This window comes from Pelecanus crispus, chromosome 3 (assembly GCF_030463565.1).
Source record: "Pelecanus crispus isolate bPelCri1 chromosome 3, bPelCri1.pri, whole genome shotgun sequence".
Lineage (NCBI taxonomy): Eukaryota > Metazoa > Chordata > Aves > Pelecaniformes > Pelecanidae > Pelecanus > Pelecanus crispus.
Genome location: NC_134645.1, coordinates 17,212,702 through 17,239,724, shown reverse-complemented (window position 1 = coordinate 17,239,724; position 27,023 = coordinate 17,212,702). Strand labels below are relative to the sequence as shown.

The 27,023-nt window shown below is 37.9% G+C and overlaps 1 protein-coding gene across 3 annotated transcripts in view; it reads left to right on the top strand.

Moving 5' to 3' along the window:
- Window positions 1-27,023, top strand: part of COG2 (component of oligomeric golgi complex 2) — a 33,162-nt gene extending 6,139 nt beyond the window's left edge. For 2 of the 3 annotated variants that reach the window (XM_075707342.1, XM_075707344.1), the window contains 12 exons: window positions 1,500-1,679; window positions 4,699-4,823; window positions 6,120-6,246; window positions 10,920-11,059; window positions 14,295-14,356; window positions 15,640-15,791; window positions 17,209-17,409; window positions 18,224-18,296; window positions 19,527-19,669; window positions 22,004-22,143; window positions 24,836-25,016; window positions 26,635-27,023. In XM_075707342.1, the coding sequence (XP_075563457.1) occupies window positions 1,500-1,679; window positions 4,699-4,823; window positions 6,120-6,246; window positions 10,920-11,059; window positions 14,295-14,356; window positions 15,640-15,791; window positions 17,209-17,409; window positions 18,224-18,296; window positions 19,527-19,669; window positions 22,004-22,143; window positions 24,836-25,016; window positions 26,635-26,736 (1,626 nt within the window). In that variant the 3' untranslated portion in view covers window positions 26,737-27,023. The remainder of the gene's footprint in view (window positions 1-1,499; window positions 1,680-4,698; window positions 4,824-6,119; window positions 6,247-10,919; window positions 11,060-14,294; window positions 14,357-15,639; window positions 15,792-17,208; window positions 17,410-18,223; window positions 18,297-19,526; window positions 19,670-22,003; window positions 22,144-24,835; window positions 25,017-26,634) is intronic. The other variant, XM_075707343.1, reaches the window with a different exon arrangement.

The following is a 27,023-nucleotide window of genomic DNA, read 5'->3' as shown; positions in this document are numbered from 1 at the left end:
ACAGACCAGAATATAACCAGAATGTGCCTACAGAGTGGCTGGCTTGAGTATATTCAACTTTGGGTTTTGGTGAAATTTGTTGCCGAACTCTGGCTGTTCAGGCTGGGTAGGCTAATCTCACTGATATCCTGTTTCTAATAACTGTCTACTGTAAAACATGAGTTGATGTATTTTTTGGTTCTGTCTGTTCATTGGAGCGAGGGAACAAATGAAGACTGGTGCTTAAAAGCAGATAGTATGAATAATGTGAATAAGGAGACAGGGTAATGCTTTAAGCTGATTAGCATGGAGCTGTCATTTTTGATGGCTTTTGAGCTAGCCAGGTAGTTCATAGTTCCAGTTCTTACTCTGTATGTCTATTGGCAATATAAATGTGTTTCAGCTCAAGACTTCCATGGTACCATGTTGGTTCATGGGCAGTTTACAAGACTCTTCTGGCCATTGAGTTATCAAATACGGATAGCAACAGAAGTGTGAGCAACAGGGTAGTATTTGTGGTGGGAGGACCTTTGTTAACTTTGATGTGTGGCTTCCTTAATAATGCTTGCCAGGGCTTCTGTCCTGTACCTGTTGTTGCTAAGGGTCATCAGATCGTAGTTTTCATGACTAGTCAGCAACAGGGTTACAGGCTTTGCATGTTCAGAACAAATTCTGTGGCTATTTAAAGAATAATTTTAGGATGAATGGACACGACACAGCATGGAAAAAGCCAGAGAAAAAATCTGACCTGTTAAATTGGTAGTTCAGCTGTGATTAAATTAATGTGCGTTGCTGAACTTGCTTCAAATACAGAGTTGTAAGGGACCGTTTTGGGCCAGGAGTATATCTGCAGGTAGTACAGCAATGAGTTGGATCTGGTGGAAGAGATGTTGCAGGAGATGAGGAAGAATGCTTAGCGAATGGGAGAATATATGTTGACCAAAGCAGCTGTTTGGCAAAAGCCAGAAGGAATCTAATGGCATGTCCTTTTTTTTGGGGGGGGGGGGTGGGGGGGGGGGGTGGGTTTGTTGTTTTTTGTTTGTTTGTTTTTTTTGCCAGTGTCACTCAATGTCTTTGGTTTGCGGTAGTTTGACAAGTAGTACTGGGAACACACTATCGTTTTAGTTATTGACAGATACATGCCACAGTTGTTACCCCTGGTGACTTATTGTAAAGTTTTTATATATTATCACCCATAATGGTTCAGTTGAACAAGGAACAATTATTGACCTATTTCTTCAGGATAAAGGGGACCGTAGGTAAGTTACCACATAACTTACAACATATAGAGGAAAATAATTGCCTTTTAACCTTATTATAATAAATACTGTGTTAAATAGCATCAGTAACCCATTATGCTTGTGTTAATGATCCCTTAATGCTGACAGTTATCAAAAGTTGTGCCTCTTTCAAATGAAAGTGGAAAGCTGAATTAGGTATTTCTGGAAGAATTTACTTTAGTGATGATGGCAAGGCTTTGCTTTTGGTTTTTTATTACTATATTTTGTTTCTCTTCATAGCGTATAGCTGGAATAACAGCCATGTTGCAGCAGTCTCTGGAAGGGCTGCTCTTGGAAGGCCTTCAAACTTCAAATGTTGACATAATACGTCACTGTCTTCGCACTTATGCAACAATTGACAAAACACGAGATGCAGAGGCATTAGTTGGTCAAGTGCTTGTAAAACCTTATGTAGATGAGGTAAGATAAAATCAAGAATCCTAAGAAAATGAATTGGTTTGCAAACAAGCTTATTTTTCCTGTTAACCTCCAGCTTTCATGAGCAGCTTCAAAATGTCTTTGTGAAGGGAGCAGGAGAACTGAGCCCCAGCACAATGTCAGTGTGTTTGTTGTTGCTGTTTAAGAAAAAAGGATGGAGGAGTTCTCTGTCTGCCTGTCACCAATTTCAAGTTATATCCAGTTGGAGTTCTTTTACTAACCTACATTTTTCTTGGGGCAAGGAATCTATAAAACAAACCTTAAACCAAGCATATGACTGGAGTAAAATCCAATTTATTCTGGATCAGGGTGCATCTGTGTGAATTGGATAAGATCTGGGGTTTGTATTTCTGCATGGCTGGCTCAGTAGCAGGCAAATGCAGCAAAAATAGTTCTTAGTGCAATGTCCTTCTTTTTCCCATTGTACAAAGAAACAGTTTCTGCAGTTCCCAGCTGTACCAAGATATTAGCAGCAGCATTTGTTTGGGAAGCATTTTCTGTTGTCTGGTGGGAAAAATGTGTCAGATGGCTAGTTTCTCAATTTGTGAGAAACTGATTTTAGTAGGCCATCAGTTTAGAATACCAAGTTGAACCAATCACAAAGTACGGAATGAATTTTCTGAAATCAGGGGACTTTCTGCTGATTCTCTTGACTGTGCAACTTTTGCTTCTATCTGTAAAATGGCTTCTCAGCTTCTTGTAGCGCTGTTTGTTCTGACCACTTCTTCTGGTCTGAATAGTTGGTGACGAGTCTACACTACTTTTTTTCTTTTTGTTGTAGTTGATAATGTAATTATTCCAAAACCAAGTTCAGACAGTAACCTGCCACAATAGTCTAACAGTCACCAAGTCAGTCAGTTGTGCTCAATTTTTCTTGTATGTCAGCCCACCTGCAGTTGCCACTGAAAACATTTTTAAGGGCCTACAATTATATCATGGTAACTCTAGTTTCAAGCTTCAAGTAAAAATCTAAAAATTCATTTTAAGATATTTCATAGTCTGCTGTGTTTGAAATGACTTGATAAACCAGTTTTGTGCTGAAGTGATGTTGCTATAATACTAAGACTTCTTTTGACCCTTTTCATCAGTGTGTTGGGAATTATGTCCAGGTCAGGTAATGATTCCATATCACTTCAGAGGATATTTGTTCCCTACCGATATCTGAATAAATGCCCGTTTACAATGTAATTACTAGTGCTAACTGACTGCACTGTTGGAGGAATTTCCCTGGCTTTCACTAGATTGTCAGAGTATTTCATAAATGCATTAAATTCACTGTCCTTAAAGAAGTTAAACTGGGCCAGCACCAGGGCTGTAAAGTTGTTGTTCTAAAACTAGCATTATGGATCTTTCAGCAGTATTAATTTTCCTGCTCCTGTGGGGAGGCAAAACTGTAAAGTACAAGAGCTGCCTTGGTGATTGTAAATATATACTTGCTTGAATTTGTGCATGTTAATAGAAGGCAGAATAGATCTTCCCCTCATAGTTGCCTCTGTAATACATAGCACATCTCAGTGGCTTTGAGTCCTGAGTTATGCTATTGAGGTATCATTCCTTTTGCTGTCAAGATTTTCTTTTACTGTCATTACTCTTTAAATTGAGATATTTAATAACATTCTCTTTGCTCAGTAAACTGAGAGGCATGTTATGATACGAGGTACTCTTTTTCTGCTTTCAGGATATTTAAAACAGTTTGTTCTCTACTGATATTTTACAAAAAAATGAGACCACTTATAGAGTTAATAAAAATGTTAACTCTATAGTATAAAAATGTTAAGAACCATAAAACCAATGTGAACATTGTTTCTGAAAGTGTTGAATATGTTTCTGTAGGCAATAATGCAGTTGCTTTTTCTTACACTGATGTGCCTTTCTGAACATAAATGTGGAAGTGATGTTAGGGTATTTGCTTCCTTTTTTCATTTAGTGGCCTTGTTCCCAACCAAGGCAAGTGAAGAGTTAATCTGTATAACTTTTGCCGAAGGAGTTGTTCTTCTAAATCAAGACAGGGAAAAGAAATTACCTTTTTTCACTCAGTAATGTCTTCAGCAGCAAAGAGACGGAATTGTTACCTTTCACTTCCCTTCCCTGTGAATAGTATGTCTGATAACACCTGAGCTGTGTGTCACTGTCAGTAGGATGTTTCTTTTCTGCTGTTGGAAAGGAAACATTTAAAATTATTCTGGTTTACTTTGTATTCATACAGATTTACAAGCAAAGCCAGCTCCTGGCTTTTGGATGGGCAAGGCAGTCAAACGGTGGTGACCTCTCCCCTTAATGTCAAATTTCATTTGGGTGCTTGCTAATGCTGTAGCAACTGCTACAGTGGGGGACAGGTTGTCTTGCCCTCTTGATTTTCTCAGTATCTGTTCTTTCCCCACTTCTGTACCGTTCCACTTGTTTATGTAGCAAGAGGCAAAAGTGTTCAGACAGGTGGAAGAATACCAAGAAATATAAGCTATTGTTCTTTTCCGGTATTGTCCAACTACTGTCTGCCACCTTTTTATGTCAGAGATTATCCCTTTTCACTGGATATGAGGTACTGTCCTGACAGCTTTGCTAGCTGTGTTAAAGGCTTAGCATTGTCACAGAAAATTCTTGGCTATTGACTTATCTGCATGTGCGATTGGACCAACAAGCTCTAAATTTAGAAGAATTTTTTTTACTTTATTCTGAGGTTTGATTAGCTTTTGCCAGTCACCCATTTAACTTCACAGACTACTTCAGGGGACAGTGATGCAGGGAGCCAGACATGGTGGCTAACGTTTAAAAGCAAGGAGCTCATTCCCATTCTTGTGGCCAGTCTTGCCAGTTAGAGTGCTGCCTTAAAGGAAGCAGTAATTCAAGCTGGCGAGTTATACTTGGAAAGGATAATATAACAAAGTAATATACTGACTATCCCAATATTTGGGGTTGTAGTGTTAGGAGTTTTGAGTGAGTACGCTGTGATGGTATTTCATATTCACTTTTCTGACATTTCACATTGAACTCTTCCTGGCAGGTCATTGTGGAACAGTATGTTCAGTCTCATCCTAATGGCCTTCAGGCTATGTACAATAGACTGTTGGAGTTTGTTCCTCATCATTGCCGTCTCTTACGTGAAGTAACAGGGGGAGCTATTTCAAGGTAAATATCTTGGGATTTCTTTTGGTTGCACTAAAATTACAGCAAGTATCATATTCTTCTGAAATGTTATGCATAATTAGCTTCCATGCACAAATGACTTATCTGGCCTTTCCTGAAGGTTCATAGCCAAGTTTCATTTCTCTCTCATGTCTGTTTTTCAAAACAAAATAGTGAACAAACTTTCTTGGTGCTGTGGCCCAGACCTTCAGAGGAAGGAAGGAGAATCCTGTATTTCAGTAGTAGAATTGAGTACTGTTCATAATACAATGTGTCAGATACCTTGTTTTTTGAATCCATGAAACATGATTGTACACTTCATCCAAGGAGAAGGGCATAATAAAGCTATTAAAAAATACAAGTTCAAAAGTTATTGGGTTGTTAGTGTACACCAGAAAAGTAGGGATGATCCCCAGAGGTTTGACTGATGTATTGCATGTACTAGACTACAGGTTTAATTGATTTGTTTAGTGCTTCCACTGTCTTGTCCAAAAGTGCTTAATTCCTTATGCAATTAAATTGCCTGTTTTGAAGTTTAAATAATTCAGGTCTACTGAATTGTATCCATTTATTCATCTGTTTGCAGGCTGGTTAATATAGTAGACTGCTGTAAATAGCAGAACTATGGATGCAGCCCCTAGGGACTGCAGAATTACTTTTCTAATTAGTCATCCATTGATGAGCTTTTTATGACTCCTGAGTTTTACTAACATTTCAATTCTTTTAATCCCTCAGCAAGTTTTAATCTTTCTTCTTAATAATGGAATGTTTCTACTTTATACTGTGGTGTACCAAACTGGAATTAAATACTCGTATCTCTTCTCTCAATTTATAAAATTTTCATAATCAAGGTAGCTTTTAATCTTTTGCTTTGAAGCACAATATCATGTATAAATACAGCTTGGAACAATTATGAAAAAGTTCTGCTTCTTTCCATTCCATTAGTCACATTACTCCTACTTGGGACCACTTTGAAGTTTGGAGCTGTTAAGACTTGAACTATACAAGTAAGAATAGGAGTTCTCAGCTGAAACGTACTCGTTTTCCAGAACAAACTTGCAAAATATATAATATATTTAAAACTACTTGAGAGTTACAAAAAATACCTTGCATTTGATGAGACTGTGGGATCAGATTTGAAACCTGGAAAGAAGAACAGTTTAAAGGAATTGACATACCTATGAGAAAAAACTTAATTGCATTTTGTCTAATGCAGCGCATGTCCTTTTAGTTATTCCTACCTCAAATAGAAGCCTGGTGGTAAAATATAACCATGGAATAATTGCAATTTTATTTCAGTGAAAAAGCAGATATTGTTCCTGGATATGATTTCTTAGTGAATTCAGTGTGGCCAGAAATAGTACACGGTTTGGAAGAGAAATTGCCATCACTGTTTAACCCTGGAAACCCAGATGTGTTTCATGAGGTAATTAATTTTTTCCATTTGTGATTCCTTTGACACGCCGTTGCGAATGTGATATTTGACACGGCTTTGGTTTAGCAGCAATTTAGGATTTATTAGTATTTTTGAGATAGATCACAAAATTAGGTTATATAATTCTTAACAGCACTTGAGCATCAGCCACTTTAACAGAGTGATTCAGTGGAATTTGTTACCATCAAAATAGCGACTTAGTTAAAGATTTGAGAATGGCAAGGGTCACCTGAAACTTACAGCAGGGTTGCACACACAGATGGGGTTTAAATCAAATCACACACAGACCAACAAACAGCTCTAAATCAAATTGCTTACACAGACGGAGACAGACAAACAGTTCTGAATCAAATTGCACACACACACAGAGGTTAACCTGTGATTAAAATTTCCCTTTTTGTGAGTTTCATTAGTTACTCGCTTTTATGTGCTGGCATTCATCAACAGACAGCCAGTGAACCTCACGAAGTCAGTTCTTTGAGTCCTTGCGAAATCATCGACTGGACGATCCTTCATTCCTTATGAAATCTATCCTGAGAGGTGTCCCAGCTTGGGGGAGATTCTGGGTCCGCTGTGGTCCCGGAGAGCTCAAAAGGTCTCCCTTTTGGATCACTATTCGTAGGATCTCGAGGTGATTGGCTTTGGTCAGTATTTTACATTCTGGCCACAATTCGTGCTGAGTCATTCTGGTATACAATTCAGGCAGCAGGTGGCCCAGCTGTGGACAGGGAGTGTCTGACACTCAAGTCACTGCACTTATGACCAAGATAACAGCACAATTGGGCTTATCCTGAGATCTCAGAGTGCCCGGGGTAGGGCTGCACCACCACACACACATCCCCCTCCCCCCAAGTTGAATGAGCCATGTTATCTAGCTTTTTTCCTGCTGCTTTTGTGTAAATTCGTGTTCTTGCATGGCTCAGAAGAGGACATTACTCAAACCACTTGATTTAATTTTCGTAGTAATTAAGTCTCCCCTGAAGTTTGTCAGGAAAGCTCATACAGAAGTTATTGGAAGCCATTTAGTCATGTTCATTTGGGCTTAGTACTTGTTTTAGGAGTAGATGTTCATTCTTAGTTGTAGAATTGCAACATAAACAAAGGCAGGAATGCACGACTCCAATGTTCACCCAAGACTGGGACTTCTGTATAGGAAGGGCTGTAATGTTAATTAAATACCTGGGTTACAACTTGCCCTGTACTATGGGAAGGATAAAAAAATTCTTTGTTTCATTTGCTTGTTTTAGCTTTTTTGTTCAGTACGGCAGATTATGTTGTGATGAGAAACACAAGTCAACTAAAAGAACCAAAAATACTTGGAGGCAGTGTGATAAGTTTTAGAATATGAAAGAAGTATTTTCTATGATATCGCAACAATTATGAAGCAAGCTGCTATTATAAAATGAATTTCAAGTACTTGTTACTCTTACACTTTCATCATTGACAGTGGTGCTCTGCCTCTAAAAGATCATCTTTTACTAATGTAGAAACAGATTTCTTGGTCTAATATGAAGACTGGCTCTGGCAGTACTTTATTAGTATGTCACAAGTAGAAAATAGGAGCTTTCTGCTTTTCTTCCACGTCCTGTCTGTCTGTATTTAACCATGATTGCTGAAATATTTGGATTTATTTTTCCTTGCAGCTTGATTTACAATTAGTGTGAAACCTTTTATTTTCAAGGTGGAGATGGCACGCAGTGATAAAGTGTCTGAAGGAAGGTGTAGTAGGCAAATCAGGACAAATGACTTAGGGAAATGTTGGGTTGCTGGTGGAGGCCTATAAGGCAAATGATTCTTCTTGTGTTCGTGCAAAACTGCTTTTACTAAATATTTATATTTTTCTTGGGATTTAAGATCTCTTTCATACAGATACATTGAATAATTGAAGGCAGGCAGGCATGACAATGCATGTTTGCAGGGCTGGCTCTGAATAAGAAGCAAATGAAATGGATGTTGGAGAAAGTTGTGGTAATGCCATGCAAATGACACTACAGGGTGTTCCCCCTCCCCTGTGAGAATACTTCTCAGTTTCCCATAAAGTTTCAGTCACTCTTTAAGCTTCCACCTAATGCTCTGCATACTGCAAATTGTGAGCCATGCTGGGCTTTTGTCATCTGTGCTGCTTGGTTTACACAAGAATGTATTTTTTCTTTAGAAGAGCTGGGTTTGCTCTTTTAAATGAATTATTTTTAAAACGCTGTCATCTTATATTAAGCTGATACTGACCAATAGTACCATTGTGTTTAAAAACCATAAAAACCCGATATCCCCCCCATGACTTTCAAGTAAATCATGTAGTAAGTCTAAAGTACTTTCCAGACTACTGTTGACTACTTAAGCGACTCAGAGTCTAAATCCTTAAAATGTGTTATTTAAAAATCAATAAGAAATTGAAATGCCAAGTGTAAAAATGCTATTATGTCTATCTAAAGACTAATAGGAGTAGTTCTGAATTAAGGGGGGGTGGAAACTTTAAAATTGTTTCTTCACTGCTGATAATCCAAGCAATGCAACACAGATTTTAGACAGTAGTCTTCTAGCTCTGTTTTCTGGGTTGATAGAAATGCAGAGAAGTCTTTTTTTCTCCAGGTTTGTTTGCATATATATATTAAGTATAGGTTTAGTGCTGAAAATTTGGAATATGCAGTATTATCTGTTAGGAGGTTTTTAGATGTAGGGGGGGGAATGGAAAAATATTTTTTTTTAAATCCTGTAAAAATCAGACTGGCCATGTTAAGCATGTATGCTAAAGTAACTGTTGTGCAGTGGCTTTTTTTTAAAATTGTCATGCCCTTATTTCTGAGTCAGATTTGTAGATTTACAGACTTTTTTTTTTATTTTTACAGATTCTTTTATCCCTAAACATTCATTTGAGACTGTTAAGTTTAGATTCCTGTGTTTGCAAATTGCTCCATTTTGTTTCCCACTTTAGCTTCTCTTAAATAACTTTGTGCAGTCAACAATCCAATCCTAGAAGCTGAAATGGGAACCAATCTTGCAGTTACTTCCATCTCTTGGATATAACGTTACTGATAACTAGATAAATGTCTCTCGAGTTGTCTTCTATTTTGACAGTGATAGGTCTTTTCGGAGCATTTGGTTTATATCTCTGACTAATACTTACAGTGGCAGAGCATTAATGGCCTAGAATCATAGAATCACAGAACGGTTTGGGTTGGAAAGGACCAACCCCCCTGCTATGAGCAGGGACGTATTCAACTTGATCAGGTTGCTCAGAGCCCCGTCCAGCCTGACGTTGAATGTTTCCAGGGACGTGGCATCTACCACCTCCTGGGCAACCTGTTCCAGTGTTTCACCACCCTCATCATAAAACATTTCTTCTTTTTATCTAGTCTAAATCTACCCTCTTTTACATTAAAACCATTACCCCTTGCCCTACCACTGTGGGCCCCGTTAAAAAGTTTGTCCCTGTCTTTCCTATAGGCCCCCTTTAAGTATTGAAAGGCCGCAATGTCTCCCTGGAGCCTTCTCTTCTCCAGGCTGAACAACCCCAACTCTCTCAGCCTTCCTTCATAGGAGAGGTGTTCCAGCCCTCTGATTGTTTTGTGGCCCTCCTCTGGACCCGCTCCAGCAGGTCCATGTCTTTCCTGTGCGGAGGGCTCCAGAGCTGTACACAGTACTCAGGCTTGTTTGCCTTGTTACAGTACTGGGTTTATTATCTAAGAAATAAGGCCTGGAAGAGCACTAATTTGTCATTCATTCTGGGTTTAACACTCACAGCTTTTACGGTTCCATTGTGTTATAGATACAGCCATGTTGGGAGAAAAGTAGTTGCCTAAATGCTTTTGTGTGCAATATCCAGAATACCATCTTGACACACTGAAACTGCCATGTTACAAGAAAAATATGCTGTAATTATACTTTTAACAGAAAGTTATGAACTTACTGAGATACACAACACAAAAGCATGCCCATGTCAGTGCGTGTCCTGTGGTCGCAGGAGAGTTTCTGAGAGCAGAACCTGTAAGCAGCAACTCAGGGGCTTCTCCTCAGAATGTTTTACTGCTTCGTAAGAGGCAAAATCACATCACTCAAGTAGTGCTCTGGTTTGTGGTAAAAGCCCTGCTGCTACAGCCCTGCTGCCACTCTTACTGCAATGAAGTCAAGCACTGAGAGATTATCAAGCACTGAGAGTCAGGATTATTTCATTAATTCAGCAGTGGGTTAATGAGCATGTTTGATAGCTTTTATGGATGTTTTCTATTTTTTTATAGAAGAAACTTGCACATAAGCCAAACTGGTTTTCATTGCAGAGAGGTAGATTTTAACTGTAGCTGTATTTTGACTTTACATTGATTTATATCACCTTTGTGTTCTGCTAGTATGGTCTGTTTGTGTGAAATAACATTTTTATGCACTATTCTGCTTCTGGTTTTTGCTCAAGTGTTTGGCATTCTGCTTTGTGTATAATTTAATTTATTATTTCATTTATTTTCATGGTGTTAATAAGTTACTGTTGAGAGTAAGCCCAAAGTGCATTAGTGCATTTGCAAATGGGCAGTGTTAGCCCATTCTGAACCTCAAGCTTAGTGTAATATAAGTGTATAACCTCAGTGTAGTGTAATACAAGAGTTCTGCTGAATGGGTGGTGGCCTGCATTGTTTGCTGGGACCCTGTGCATGATCAGAATGCTCTTTCTGCAGAAGTACACTACTAGTATGGATTTTGTACGGAAATTTGAACGACAGTGTGGCTCCCAGGCCAGTGTGAAACGGTTAAGATCTCATCCCTCTTACCACAGCTTTAACAACAAATGGAATTTGCCTGTATATTTTCAAATAAGGTTAGTATCCATTTTTTTGGTTCAGTTTCTCAAAAATAGAGTTCAGTCACAGCAAGATGATCTGGCTTAGGGTCAGATCTCCTCATTATTGGAAGTTTCATTTGTCAACAAATCATAGTAGAAGTCAAACTAAGAATTTAATTACTAGGTCAAGTAACTGTTTTATATATCTTTCAACAATTTGGCAAAATCACAGCCAGCTACTCTTCAGTATGTACTGTGGTGTTGTTACACTGAATTTGATATGCTACTCAGAAGACTTTCAGGAACAGATCTAGATAAGTCTTAATCTTGTTTCAAATTCTTTTTCTCCAGTGTCCCTGGAACTAAACTGTATGTTGAAGGATGCTACTTGTGCGAATCCAGAGGAATACTTACTATGAGGGAAGAAGTCTTTCTTCTTAGAAAGATAGAATTAAAGGACTTGACAAATTGTAGCTTTTCCAGATCTAGCCATGTTTCTGGCATCCTTTTTGTCTCACAGGATGTATTCTGTGTTGGGTCTTGTAGCATTGCCTTCCCAAAGATTGCCCTACTATTCCCTTTTCTTGAGGAACTAGGTAATAAGTTTTAGCTTACATCTCCGCAGGTCTAATGTACCTGTAGTATTACCTTTTACAGATCTTGCAACTAAAAGAGAGCAGAGAGACCCAAGAAAGCCCTGTTAATTCTAGTAATGCTAGAATTTTAATGGAAGGAACAAAATAGAATGAAACCCATACTTTTGGAAAGCATAGTCCGCACATCTGATTTTAGGGCTGGATAGCAAGCATCCAGGCAAGAAAGACAACCATTGATGAAGTCTGCTCTGATCTGAGTGTGTTATGTGTGATCTCTCTTGGTCCAAAACCTTCTGAGAGTCTCTTCAAAAGAAAAAAAAGGGTGTGTGTGTGTATAATTTCCAAAAGAGAGGGGAGAGAAATTTATGTTTATTTTTAACCTGGATCACTTTAGTGGCCTTTATTATTGCATGATTCTATAACTGGCAATAACAGTACAACCACAGCCACATTTATACAGTTTCTTTAATCCAGGATAAATCTACATTGCTGCTGAAAAATTCCATCCAGGAATCTTATGAGTGCTGAAGCTAATATAACATAAGTGACAGGAGCGTGGGGCTGGGAGCAGGGTCTTGGCGTTTTGGTGGTTCACTGCATTTTGTGAAACCATAGCCCCAGCCTCTGGCATCCTGGTTTGGTTTTTATGCTTGCATATCTGTACCTGCAGCTGTGTAGTGAAATGATATGAGGATCTGTTACCCTGGGCAAAAAAAGGCTGACATTCAACTCCGATCAATTTCTCCAAACCACTTAACTGTACAAATATTTGTGCTGGCCCAAGGGAAAAGGCAGGAGTACTCACTACAGTGGCAGTGCTGAGTGCACAGACTAAAAGTGTCCATGGAACTGTAGCCATTATGAACCTTTTAACAGATATATATCATTAATAGGTCTGCAAGTCTGCCCTAACTTGATCAAATTTTGATACTCTTGCTCATAAAATTGAAATGGAGTTTCTGCATATTCTTTTGCTCAAAAATGTTCTTTCCCATTACATATTTTGAGCTCTGACTTAAACTTTTAAAAATTTAAAAAAAAAAATTTCCTTTAATCCAAGATTACTGTAAATCTAAATAGTGCACTATTTCAATAAATTGTTGGATAACAGCAGCTGGTTCATGTTTCACCATATTATTCCTATATATTGGAATAATCTGATAACTTTTGGAAGCACCATGAATTCTTTAGTGCATAACTGTGAAAATAACGCAACACATTCATTATATGTATCAGGGAAGCTTTTTCTTTGATGTATGTTAATTCATACAGGATTCCTATTAAAGTATTATCTCACACTATGGCGTTTGTAGTTCAGATTGTTGGGTTTTTTTTTCTTTTTTCAATTACACAAATTACCCAGAACAATCAACCCTTGCTAAAGCCTTTACAAACGATCCTTTGACGCACAGATGGATGTACAGGCATGTCTTCTGTAGCAGTGCTGGCACAAACAGCCCCAGTAACTCTTTCCCTTGCCATTCCTTCAATTATGTCAGTACAACTGATTGTGGAACTGTAGTGAACCCCACATTGGGGAATTTTTTTTCCTATGTAAGAAACATTCAGCAAAAATCATGTCTTTGTTAAAAATCAGATTCCATTCTCTAATCCTTTTCACCATAAGACTTAAAGACACTGGTCTGTCAGTGGAAGTGGTGCATAGGCAGGAATGAGGTTTTGAAGCCATTTCACAAATATTTCTAAAATATGTTCAGTTGCTAAACATGCATCTTGTCCATTAGGGGTTTGAACAGGAAAAGCTAGCTGGGCCCCTTTTGTGATTGGAGATGACAGTTAAGAGGCTTTAAGAGGAGCCCTGCAGGTTTGTAATTAGTAAGTTTGATAGAAAGGCTTGCAGAGTTACTGTGATGCCCATAAAAGCAAGAAAGGGGAGACCAGTGACAACAGAAGTTTCTATAGGGGAGCTTAAAATGATAGCTTCTGTTTCAGTTTTTAAAGGGAAAACCTGGTGAAAGAAGAATTTTCTGCAGCTCTTGCTTGACAATTTTTAGGTGAGGGAGATGCTATGTTTATCCAATATGCTTTAAATATGGAAAAGTATCAGAGGTTTTAATATTAACTTTGCTTTTATACCTAAAAAACTGGGGAGGCGGGATTTTTTTTTTACTTTTTTGAAGGGTCAAATTTTTAAAAAAGGGGGTCAAGGCATCCTGTGAAGAACTATTGATTTTCATCAGGTACAGAATTGTTTGCAGAACCTTATGCCACGGTTCATTAACAAACATGTAGAAAGCTGAAGGCTCCAGTGTCACATGAGATATCTGAAGGTCAGCTAAAGCATATATGAGACAATGTGTTCACTTCTGGTTTAAAAACAGTAACAAAACAAAAAATTTCCCTCCTCAAAAAAGCTGAGGACTTGACACTCTGTGAGCTATCATTTTGATAATGTTTGCAACCATGACTTTAATAATTTCCTGAAGTATAAGATTTGTATCTGCCTGTAAAATATGAAAGGTTCTCTTTCAAGTCTTTGAATGTTGGTCTGGTTTATATCCCAATTTATGTTGGGCAAAAATAACCCCACATTTAAAATCTGTGTATGTGCATTGGTAGCACATCGAAATAATACTGAAATAAACATAGAAAAAATGTTTAGGCATCAATTTAAGCACTTGTTGAATTGTAATATTCAAAACTTTCTGTCTCAGATTCAGAGAAATAGCGGGGGCCTTAGAAGAAGCACTTTCTGATACACTAGAGGAAGCACCAGGTAAACTTTTATTGCAAAAAATAATTTCTCTATTGTGAAGGAATTGGTGGTATAAATAGCAGTGATTATTGTCTGTCTGTTGAGTATTTAGTAACATGCATCCTGCGGGTTCACATGAGCTTTCTGGTTTCTGATGAACTGATTAAACAGTATAATACATTTTTAGAGAAGGCAATATGAGAGTACTGTTCAGCGATCACTTTACTTACTGAAAACCCCCCTTTTGGCAGCAGCCACTAACCTATTTGTGGAACTACCTCCTCAGTGCAGGAAGCAACTCAATTGGCATTTGGCATCCTCTGAGTGACAACCAAAAGGCTCTGCTGTGTTATTGGGGCATATTTTTCTGAATTGTTGTAGGGCTATGTAGAGGCAAAAATGGCTATCTGTTGGCAGTATTTAGGCTTGCTGTGGTTTATAGTGTTGGTGTCTGCTCCAAAAACATACATTGATTTATGAGCAGATAAGGAGGGACGCACAGGAAGGATTAGAGTGGAAGGGAAAATCTGGTACGTTCATTACAAGTATATTGTAATCAGAAAAACTTACTTCAGTTAAAAGAGTAAATACTTATGAAGAAGGCAGCTAAGAGCCACATAAATATGTGTGTGTGTGTGTATACACACATGCTCTCTGAAGAGAGCAAGGAGAAAAAAAATCCTAATGGAGATGAAATGCATAAATCCTACCACTTCAAGGCGTTTGCCTGGAACTTGCAGACACGTTCCTTAGATCTCTAATTGTATGCTACAAAATGTTAGTGCATGAACTACTCTAAAAGTATTTGGTTTAAATATGGATATTCCTACTGTGTTTTAAATAAATATTTCTGTCAGGTATCTTAAATATAACTGTGACAGGAGCAGTAGCTTAGTGCTAAGGGAGTATTGGTGTTATGGCTGCCAAGTATGTCTAATATAACTTCTTCATAAGACAGCCAAAAATTACCCTGGAAATGTTATCTATTTCCTGAAGTGGATTATTTGGCCAAGCTGTTCCTGCCTTTGTTTGCAGGCAAATTCTCATTTGTTGCTTTTGCCTGCACAGCTACAGCAAGACGTAGTGGCATTTGAAATCTAAAGCAACAAGGAGCTCATATTTTGAGAGTTTGTTTCAGACAGTGTTTCATCAATCCTCTTTGCTATGTTCGTGATTGTCTCTTTGGAAGACTTTTTTTTTTTTTTTTTTTTTTTTTTAAAAACACAGGTAATGCAATTACGCTGGTGTTACATCTTTTAAAAATGTGCTTAGGAACTTGACCTTTATTGTCTGGTTGTTTCTAGCTGGCAGCTCATACTGTCTTTTGGCCACTCACATGGTCTGGATGAGTCTTCTGAAGTGCTGGTCAGATCAAATGTTTTTACCGTTATTAGCACATCGTCTATGGAAACTTAGTCTGCAAATTTTGGCACGCTACTCTGTGTTCATTGGTGAGGTAAGAGAACAGCATGCTTATGGTTTTGGTGATTGGGTATGTCCATCAATAAAAGACCTTTTGAAACAAAGTATGTGACCTCTTTTTAAGCACTTTTTTCCTGAACTTAACATTCTTTAACAAGAACACTTTCAACCAGTTCATGAGTTTGTTTTATGAAAAGTATCACTGCAAAATATGTTATTAACTACAAATATCAGTGCTGCTATGGTATTGCTGTCTGATGGTTGCCAAGGCTGTACTTCCATGTATGCTTAAGGCTGCCTTTGCCAGCGAAAGAAGTAGCCACAGTCTTTTGGGTTTGTTCTGTTTCTGTAAGTGTTTACTTGTTGATATAGTGAACAAGGTTGTGAAACTGAGGCAGGTGAAAACTAACCCTGAAAAAAAAAGGGGGGGGCTAAGTTAATCTGGATCAGTTGCTCAGTGTTGAGACTGTAAAACTGGAAGTTTCATGGGCAGCTGACTCAACATCAATGATTCCCTGCTTCTGAGCAGGAGAGGTTGTACTTTGCTCTTCTATTCCCTGCTCCCAGCCATACAATTTTTGCCCTGTTTCTTGTGTCATAGAAGGAGAGCATGATAGAATAAGGGATTTAAAGGGAGTTCTGGAGGTCATCTAGTCCCAATTCCTGCTCAAAACAGGCCTTAAAGTTGTGCAGAGCCTTTTCAAGTTAAATTTTGAGTATCCATATCCAAAGATGGTGATTTCATGCCTCTCTGGGAACCCTGTTCCAATGACTGACTGCTTTTTCCTCATATTTGATCAGAATTTCCCTTGCTACAGTCTATGTCCATTGCCTCTTACTGTGTCACTGTACCTCAAGGAAAAGTCTGATTCTATCATCTTTATACATGCCCCTTTAGGTAGTTGAAGACAGCAGTAAGATCTCCCTTTATCCTTTTCTTAAGACTCAATGACTCAGTTTTCTCAGCTAAATTGGCTCATCAAAAGTGCTGATAAGTACCAGAGTAAGAACAGAGTAGTTGAGTGAAGCACATGCCTGACAGCAGAGGGCTTGAGGAGGTGGGAGAAAGGGGTGGTTTGACAGCAGTGGGTGGTTATGATTTCAGCATACGAAAATGAACTGTGTTTCTGCAAAGCAGATAATGATCAAATTTTTGGTCTTGCACATTCCTCCAGTGCAGTAGTTCATTTGAACACCACACAGGTGAAAATTGCTGTAGGACTGTCCTGCCCTCTACTATAGTGACAAATGCTCCAAATCATCCATCCTTAGTGCCCCAAAAACTGTTTTAAAAATGTCTTCTTTTAACGTAATTTAGGAATGCTAATATCCCTTCTAAGTGTGGCATTCTAATGCTGAGAACTTACAAATCCTTTATATACTGTTTCTGTTTATCCAACTTGAACTGCTTTCACTATTACCAGTGTTCACTTCTCAATTTGATGTTTCAGGTTTCTGTAAGGCCCATTTCCAGTGAGAATATGAAGGAAAGCAAAAAATCTGTGCCAACTGGTAGAAAGGAATCTTCTGTAAACCTCAACCCTGGTGAGGACCAAGGGAATGGGTCTTCTCCAGAAAGTCAGCCATTGCCTTCTATATCTAGTACTCAGTTGATATATGTTGCTGCAGATCTGGACAAACTCCAGGATCAGGTTTGTCTCTTACAAAACAGTCTTCATTGATCTATGTGCCAATATTGTTTGACATCTTGTTAAGGACATTAAATTGTTTAAAATAATGTACCATAAAGCTATTTTTTTATCTTAAATGCTAAAACTGGAGTAGTCTGATATAGAAAATATCACCTGAAATAAATGGTCTGCTCCGTGCTTATTTGGAATGGCAGATTACAGATAAACCACTTCAGGTACTTAAACTCTTTATCACTAGTTGCTGGACTTAATGCCTAAAATTATATGTTTCTGTTCATTTTTGATGCAAAGCATCACTGTGCCAGAGTCTTACCTTTGCTAGTAAAATCTCTGTTGCAGCTTGGAGTGAGGTGCAATATTCAGCTTTAATATTATGTTCTCTTTTAAATGTTTACATTTTAGTCTTTGAGGTTGAAAAAGGTTTTATCATCATGATTATACTTTACTAATGATCTAGAATCTTGAAAAGAGATGTATTGTATTAATTTTCTTCCAGCAGGGATGACTTCTATCTATTTTTGGTCAATAAGGCTGAAATTTCTGTAATTTGTGAAGTTGTAAGTTGCATCTGGGTTGATAATATTTTGTTAACTCTAAATTATTTCCTCTGAGGACAATAGTAAAGTAGGGATTTAGTGCATAGTGCCTTAATTCTCATGAATATTGTATTTTAGTACTGTGTTCTCATAAATGCAGTAAAAATACAGAAAAGATTGAAGGTGTCTTTTGATGCACTGGAAACTTACAGACTGTAGGAAAAGTAACTAAAATATGTTTATAACTTGACTGTATCTCTTTTGGGGTTTTTTTTCAGATTCCTGACATCTTAGAAATGATAAAACCAAAGCTTGAAATGATTGGCTTCAGGAATGTATCTTGTATTGCAGGTAAAGCTGAGAGGCTGAATTCAGTTTCTTTCCCCTTTCTCCCAAATCTCCTCTGCCAACCAAACAAAATCAGCTTTTACACACAGTTTCATTATTTACAATGAAAAATTTGAAAATACTAATGTTTTTATTACTTGATGAAGCTTGCTTTAGGTTTAAATTGTTAAATAGAAACTATGTTGAACAGACACGTTGAGTCTGGAAAATAATTTATTAAAATTGAGTGAGTCTGAGGTGCTTTGGGTTTTTGGTTTGGGGTTGGTTTTTTTGTTTGTTTTTTTTTTTTTTGTGGGCGCCTTTTTTTGGAAGTAAGTTGTCATTGTTCAGTAGTTAGGATGCTTCTCCAGGAAGTGGGGGACCTTAGACTAGAAGATTCATATCATATCTTTAAACTCCTGCTTGTAAAGGAAATGGGAAAGAAGGAAGGAGAGGCTTTCCATTATCCAGTTGAAACTAAAATATTTTTCTAAAAAGATTTTTCTCTCTCTGGCCTGATGAATCATGTAAGGAGGAGAGTTGTCAAAGTTTCATAGTTAAATACCTTAACTTCAGAAGACAGAACCAATTAAGTATTTTAGCCTCTTTTTTCCTGTTTTGGGTTGTTTTTTTTAATCTGATTATTCTTTATGTGAAACATGGAGTCTGATTTTAATTTTAAAGCCAGGCATGTACCTGGGTGAGTGAACTAGTCCCTGTCTTCAAGTATAGCCAGAAGTTCTGCACTGTGAATTCCACTTAAATCTCTAAATCAGGATTATTGGTAGATGTCCAAGTCCATAAGAGAGGTAGGAGCTTGTACACATCCTCCGCTCAGTAGCTGGTCTCTTGTCAATCACAACTTTGAGTTGAGCATGTTCCAGTCACTCCACAGGGAATTTAGGTACTGTGAGAAAGAATTTCACATCCACATTTTCCTTGGTAGGTTGTAGCCTTTTGATTCAAGCCCCTGCTACACTGGTAATACTGAAAAAACTGTGAACCTGGAGAATGTTACTTTATGCCTTTTTTCTTTCCTTCCTTCCATCTGTTTTTCTGGCTGAGGAGTGGTTGATGTTACTGGTGATGTTTTCTGAATGACTGGTGTGTATTTATTTAGTAAGCAACCTGTATTTGACACCAGCAACCATCTAAGATAGTGAGTGAGATTGGGATGATGGGGGGATTCACAAAATTTATGTTGTGATTGGGCAGGGTAGCTCAGTTTAAACTATAGCATTTTTACTTCAATAGGAGCCTTGGAAGACTCAAAGACTTCTTTATCAGCCTGTGTGCCTACCTTGAATAACAGGATTATCCAGGATCTCAGTGAGTCTTCATTTGCTTACCTGAAGAGTGCACTGGAAGTTCCAAGATTATATAGGAGAACCAATAAGGTCAGTGCTGGTTGTCGATGAAAAAATAGATCTCAGAAAGGCCTATGCTAAGAGTGTTAACCAGGCAGTACATTTATGAGTTCTTCAGGCCTGTCCGTATGTGCTTGACAGTCCAGAGTCCTATTAAATACTTTGAGATAATTTAGTGATTTACTGTTTATCTTATTGCAAAGTAAAAAAAAAAAAAAAAAAAAAAAAAAAAAAAAAAAAAAGAGGTATTTTCAAAATTTTAGGTAGGGTAACAATGATGAGGGCACAGGCCTGAGACAGAAGGAAGGGCAAGGAGTAGAACTGTTCATGTGCAAAAGAAAAAGGGTTAATAAGAAGAAATGTTTTGCCTTCATGTCATAGCACATACCATAAGATGCAGTGCTGCTGAGTGGTAGGCTTCTTTTGGGAGGGTGACACTCCTGCCTGCTATGTCAAGAAACTTCTTCCCAGTGAGCTAGCTGCTTGGATTTGATTCAAGAAGTATCTTGCACAGAAGAAACAAGATGAGAATGGCTAAAAAGAGTAATTTGTTGAGAAACTAATAAAAAGTAATGGTGAAATACGGAACCAAACCCGACTGTCTGATCTTGGCTTGTTCTACTACTGTGACTTACTGTTACCAGTCTGTGTGCAGAGTCGTGTTGGTAGTTAGCTTGGTATCATTCAGGCAGTAGAGAAAAATTTGAGTAAGGGGAACCGCAGACTACTACATCCTTGCCTAATTTGAAAACAGAAAGCAGGCTGAAATGGGCAAGGCCACAGCTCTTTCCCATTCACCCCTCTCCCCTTGTGCTCTCTTACTACTTGTTTGTGGGGTGGTTTTGGTTGGGGGTAGGGGGAGGGTTGCCTTGGCTCACCAAAATCAAAAGCACTTTCCTGGCTATCACAAAGAAACTGTGCTGCCACCAGCAATGTTGTACTCTTTCAATGGCTAAATGGAAGAAATTAGAGCTGTTAAGTCTACTTCTTTAAAGGATATTAAATTTCCTTTGGGTGGTAAACATTTAGGGTAAGCTGGAAGAGAAATTGTTCATAAGGGAGTAGTTTATTACTTCAGTTTATTACTAGGGTTTCTTACTGTCTTAGTTTTAAGGACATACTTAATCAGAAACTGTATTTAAAAAGAAACACCAGCCTCAAGGCTAATAAATTAATCTATGGGGTGAATAGATTGTTCTGTCTTTAACAGAGAATATTTTTACTTAAAGAAAGAGTAGAACAAAGTAGGTCCAAGGAGGGTGAAAAACCCTCAACCCTATACTGCTTAGCTCAGTTATCTGAAAGCAAACTCGGCACAGTGATTTAGTGGACTGCCATAATCTCTCAGTTGTCCATGGGATGTTTAAGCAGATGGTGGGCTAACTGTGCCAAAACAAACACATAGGACCTATCCACGTTCAGTTCAGTCAAGTTGCTAGCTTGAGCTCTGTACTCCATGAGTGTGACTGCATTGCACTCTTGGCCATCAGTCTAACTGGCTTTGTGGTGTGAAGCCTGAACAGATAAATGGGAGCGAGATGACTTGGGTAGAGAAGGTACATTATTACAGTCATGTTAAGTTCCAGCAGTTTTATTTTTACTATGTTCTAATACTTTGATTTTTCAACCGAATTCAGAATTTGGCATGAGGATAGTCTTTGCAGAGGAATCAGATGTGCAAAGACTCTTTTGCTTGGCCGAGTTCTAAGATTTGGAACTCTAAGAGGTTAATGAGGTATTTCAGATGTCAGGGATTTTGTGTACCCTAGATATATTCTGTTGCTTTGCAATGCATGAGGTTCAGCCAAGCTATGCATCGATCACCCCTGGAGAGATGAAGCATTCTGCAACCAAAACTAGCTGAGAAGATGATAGTGAGGGGATATTAGTTACCCCAAAAGCATTCCTCTGGAAAATACACTGAGGGAGCAGGATGGTATAAGAACAGAAGGAACAATGTCTTCAGTTTAGTGAAGTATAGCATGAAATAGTAGGTACTTTAACAAAGATATAACAGGCTGTTGTGGACACTGAGTCTGCTCAGCCTTCTCTGAAATCAGTGAGAGCAAAAAGTGCGTTCAGGATCATGCCCTGATAATAGGAGTGACATCTCTCAAAAATCTTTGGTCATTTTGAACCTTGTTCTATATTAGATCACATTGTATAACACTACTGAATGATTTTGTGATGGTGTCTTTCCTAAGTATGATGACCTTTTCATTTATATGTTGTGGATGGAGTATGTATCTGTTTGCTTAGGTACAGGCTTAGCATTTTATATATGTGTTATAATTCAGTGTGGATGCTTTCAGTAGGTAAATTACTGGTTCTTTTTCCCCACCTTGTTCCTCTGTTATCTACCAGGAGGTGCCAACTAAAGCTTCACCTTACGTTGACAGTGCTCTTAAGCCCTTCTACCGACTGCAGAAAGAATACAAAGATATATTGAAGCAGCCCGTGATTCATCAATGGTTGGAAGGTGGTCTCTCTGAAAGCACACAGAAGTAAGAGAACCATACAGAACATTCTTTGCGTTAATTAGAAATTCCAATGTCCATTGAATGGGGACAGGGTAAAACTAAAACACTATGAATTAACACAACTGTAAAGAAAACAAAAATATACCCCTCTTTTGGCAGGGTGTATTTCTTCAGATTTACTCTGGTGTTTTGTATTCAGCAGATGAAAAGCAGGGCAGGGAATCCAGAGACCTGACTTCTGCTCAGATCTGTGCAAACCGTGGCATTGTTGATAGGGCATTTGAAAAATTCTTTAGCTCTAGTAATGCAACAGCATAACTGAAAACTTGCATTTTGTCTCAGAATTGGCATAAGACCTTGATCTCATGTTATTTTCAGTGAACAATGGTTGAATTTTCAAGAAACTTGAGTTCTGTTTTCCTTTGACTTTTTTAATGTATGTAATGATTATCCAACTTTTTAGTGTGTTAAAAAAAAACACCTTTGGATTTTTTTAGCTCTTGAAGAGCTAACTGTTCACAGTTTAATAAGGCAGTCATAAAGCAATGCTATCTTTAATTCTTCTGTTTCCTAGGTAGCATCTTGAGGACTTCTTGAGCATGACTATCCATTTGCATTAAGTTCCTTAATGGATTTTGTTTCTGTTTTTCTAGCTGTATTTTAAATTCATACTGCTGTGGGATGTTCCGTTCTGTGAGCTCAACCAGTTAAACTGTGTAACAGGAGAAAGCAAGACTTACTTTTGTTTGGAAGTTCTGCCAGATTTCACTGGATACCCCGTACTACTTGTATTATGGACAATTTATTCCTTGTGTCAGCTGTTATTTTATGTATCTCTCTAATCTTGCTTCGGACTAAAGAGTCCCTTTAGCCTATTTTGATGTTTCCTCCTCCCATCTTTATACCTGTTGTTTGCTGTTTTTCTTTGCCCTTTCTGATCATAGGTGGTATGATTGGAAGAGTCCATACAGGTTAAAGTGTGATTCTGGTGATTTTTGTCTGTCCTTACATGGTTTTTCCTAATAATTCTTAGCATATTGTCTTGTCTGTTGACTGCTGCTGAGCATTGGATTGATGTTTTCTGAGAATTAGCCACATAATACTGAGGCTTTAAACTGTAGTCAGAATGTGAGTTCTTTCCTGCCCTTCACTTCCCTATCCCTCCCTGCTGCTCCACTTCTGGCACCTCTCAGGTACTTTTAATGCCCAATGCATGTGCAGCACTTTGCCGTCACTTTTTTGGTTATTCAGAATAAACTTAAAATTATAGGACAGTTCTGACACTCAAATATTCACTAACTGTCCTCAGAATTATTCTTAAGTATTTTGGACAGGGCTAAGCATAGATCGGTCTGGATTCCACTGGTCACTTCCATTTTGCACAAAAACTGCTTATTCGAGCTTGGTGTCTCCTTTTAACCATTTATTAGTCCATAAAAAGAAGCTTACTCTTAACCCATAGCAGTTACATTTGTATAAGTAACATTGCTGAAGGACTCCAAAGATTTCTGGAATGTCAAGTCACATGCTTGTAGAGCTAAAAAAATCTTAGAGTGAATTCTTGTCTGTCTGTCTGTCTACCTCTCCGTGTCTACTAAGCCTTGCTTTTAAAGCTTCAGTAAATCTGGTGACACCACACAAAGTAAGTAGCTGTTCTGTAGTTCCTTGGATCCATCCAGAGTTTTTTTCCCCCACAAAAAGCAGTTTCTCACTTTCCGCGTCAGCGTTACCAAAACTGACATAAGTGCTAGGTTCAACACAGTGGTAGCAGTTAAATGCAGGGGTAAGTTTGGCAGGTTTATTTGTTAATTCCTTAGATCTTCCTGTTGAATTCTGTTTTCATGGTTTGTTGTTACTATTTTTATCAGTTTGCTTTAAAATAAAATGTCTTATCCTCACTGAACAAGAGAAGAGACAAAGAAACTGAATTTCTTAAATGGAGTAATCTTGTAGTTTCTTCATTGAGAATACAGAGGCAGGTAATTAATTTAATTTCCTGCTGTGACAGTATCTTCTTGCATCCAAATGAGAAAAACAGAAAAGAACATAAACTCTGGTTAAAAAATCACTGAGGACTAAACTTGCTTAATGGCAGATGAACGTCTAAGTACAGCGAAAGTAGGAGGTCTTCACAAGTGAGTAGGACTGGTAAATACTGAGATATGAAAAGAGAGCATGGTTGACTTTTACTGGTATACTTCAACTTTTTGTAGAATGGTATCTTGAAACAGTTTCCGTGGCACTGGCAAGTGCTTTTTCTTTAGCCATTCCTATCTAGTTATCTCTTAAAAAAGCTTGCCTGCTTTCTGTTGCCTCCTGGTCTGTCAGGTTGTTATTCTTGTCCTGTTTGCAAAAGGAATTTTACTTAGCGGTCTACTGGTTGTAAATAGAGGCTGATTCAGACTGTTTGAAACTGAGCAGTTGCATTCCTTGGTCTTTATTAGAGTTCAAACATCTTGAACAGGTCAAAAATGTTGTGATGGGAAGAAGGCTTCAACACTGAATGGCAATCTTCAAATTGACCTCTAGAACTAATGATGGAAGTACTGATTAATTGATAATGATGGAACCATAAGTAGCTTCCTCGCAAGGAAAACCATTCCTCCCAGCATTGTTCAGCATTTTTCTCAGGGCCAGTGAGGTACTGATGTGTATGAGGTAGGCTTTTCTGTAAAAGTGTAATTTTTTTCTTTCTTATTAATCTTTCTTAATTTAGGTATTATGAAACAGTATCTGATGTGCTAAGTTCTGTTAAGAAAATGGAAGAGAGCCTAAAAAGGTTGAAGCAAGCCAGAAGAACTGTAACTTCAAACCCTATTGGTACAAATGGGGGCATGAGTGATGATAACAAAATCCGACTGCAGCTGGCCCTAGACGTTGAGTATTTTGGAGAACAAGTAAGTTATGAGAAACAAGTTTGTTTACTATTGTTACTAGTTTTGGAAGGGAGTGAGATAGAGGAGGAAAGGGAAGCTTGACTTATTTTTTGATCTTGAAAGCTTTGTCGGTATTTTTGCTTTGTTTTTTCACATCTGTATAACGGAGGTGGCTCGAGACCTTGGTGATTGTAGATACCACTTGAGCAATGCATGCTTTCCTGTCCTTTCTAATACAAATGCAAAACTTGTATTTCTTACAATTCAAAATTCAAGTACTGCTTAGTGCTTAGAAGCACAAAAAAGAAATACTGTGTGGACATATCAGAGGGCAGGGACCTTCCTTAGCTGTGATGGAAACATCTTTATGGCCTTGCTTTTGTTTGCCTTCTCTCTGGGTATTTCCAGCTTTGACTTAGGGTATAGTCAAAGGTCTATTCCCAAGAGCTTTGAAGATGTTAGCCTTATTTATTGTGCTGCATAACTCTACGTTCCTTTCAGTGCCAAATATGAAACCTTAAATAACAAAACAAGTAAAAGAAGAAAATATTCCAGGAAATGTGTGCAGTAGCTACATCAAACTGTATAAGCATACTGTTTTGTACTCACTTATTTCTGAAAATTATATATAGAAATAAACAGACTTCCAGGTGCAAGTCCATATCATTAGTTGCCAAGCAGTTCTCATCAGTCTTGTTTATGAGCAGATGCTGTTGATGCATTATAACAGGTAGATAAAGTCTGCCTGTGTCTGACCAGATGCTTTTCTCATATCTGAGACTTATCACAAAGGAAGACGATTCGGGTGGAAGTATGGAAATCTTACTAACAAGAACTATTATTTGGCTGATTTTGGCTGGGGTTGGGCTTTTGTTCTTTTATTCCTGTTATGTGCACTAACATCACTGCAATGTGAATTTAAGCTGAACTAGGATAGATTATTCATATCATTTAGGAGCTGTTTTGGTACGTGTGAACATTACAAAGAGTTCCAGCAGCAAACACTTTTTCAGAATCATTTCATTATGGTTTTATTTAGATCCAGATTTTTCTTTTTCAGTGCCCTGTTAGTTTTCTCATGGCCGTATTTTTCTAACTGTCAGAGCAATAGATTTCCTGGGTAAGAAATGATTCATAGCAACCTCTCTATTTGTAGAGTTGTTTTCATCCCCCAGGAAGTTTGAGGCTAGAACCATAGGCTCTTGCAGCCTATTGAAATGCTTTCATCATCATGCTGTTGGCTGTTCTTGGATGTATCCATGTTTATCATTAACGTTTTGCCCAGAAACTTCATTTGGGGTTTGAAAAAATTTCAGTTGAAATCAATGCATTAAAAACAAACTTACAGCCAAGTTTCTCTTTCTGACTGTTTCATTGTAAAACTTCCAACTGGCTTTAGTTACAAGTTGCCTAGAAGATGGTTAAATATTTTCCTGCAAGACGCTAAATGAACTGGAAAGACTTAACTGAGCAAAGTTGGATACAATTTTTTTTTATAGTGTGCACTATATGCAGTTGTGGGGTTTTGCCGCACGTCGATGCAGGACAAAACATATGCTTTGCTAAGTGTTTTAGGTAGAATAATTAATGAACTTTTGATGTTTTAAAGAAAATTAATGTTTCTTCTGTGTCTTTTTAGATACAAAAGATGGGACTGGAAACAAGCAGCATAAAAAGCTTTTCAGCCCTTACAGAGCTGGTTCTAACTGCCAAGGATCAGGCTACAGCGGAACAATCCTAGATATTTCTGAATCACATGATTGAAGATAAACAATGTCCCTAAAAGAGAGAGAGAGAATTTAACTCTTCTCTGTTTTACCAAATAAGTAGCAATGAAGTGCTTCCTAACGTATCTCAAGCAACAAATCAGTGTATCTTCTGTCAAGATAGGCTTGTTTCACCAAAAGACTGAGAATTTACCATAGTTTTCCATTATATGGAAAGCAATCAAAAGTTCTAAACTTTCTACTGTAGAATAAAAGTGGAAGAAAATGGTTATTTTTGTTGTACATCTTAAAATGTAGAAGA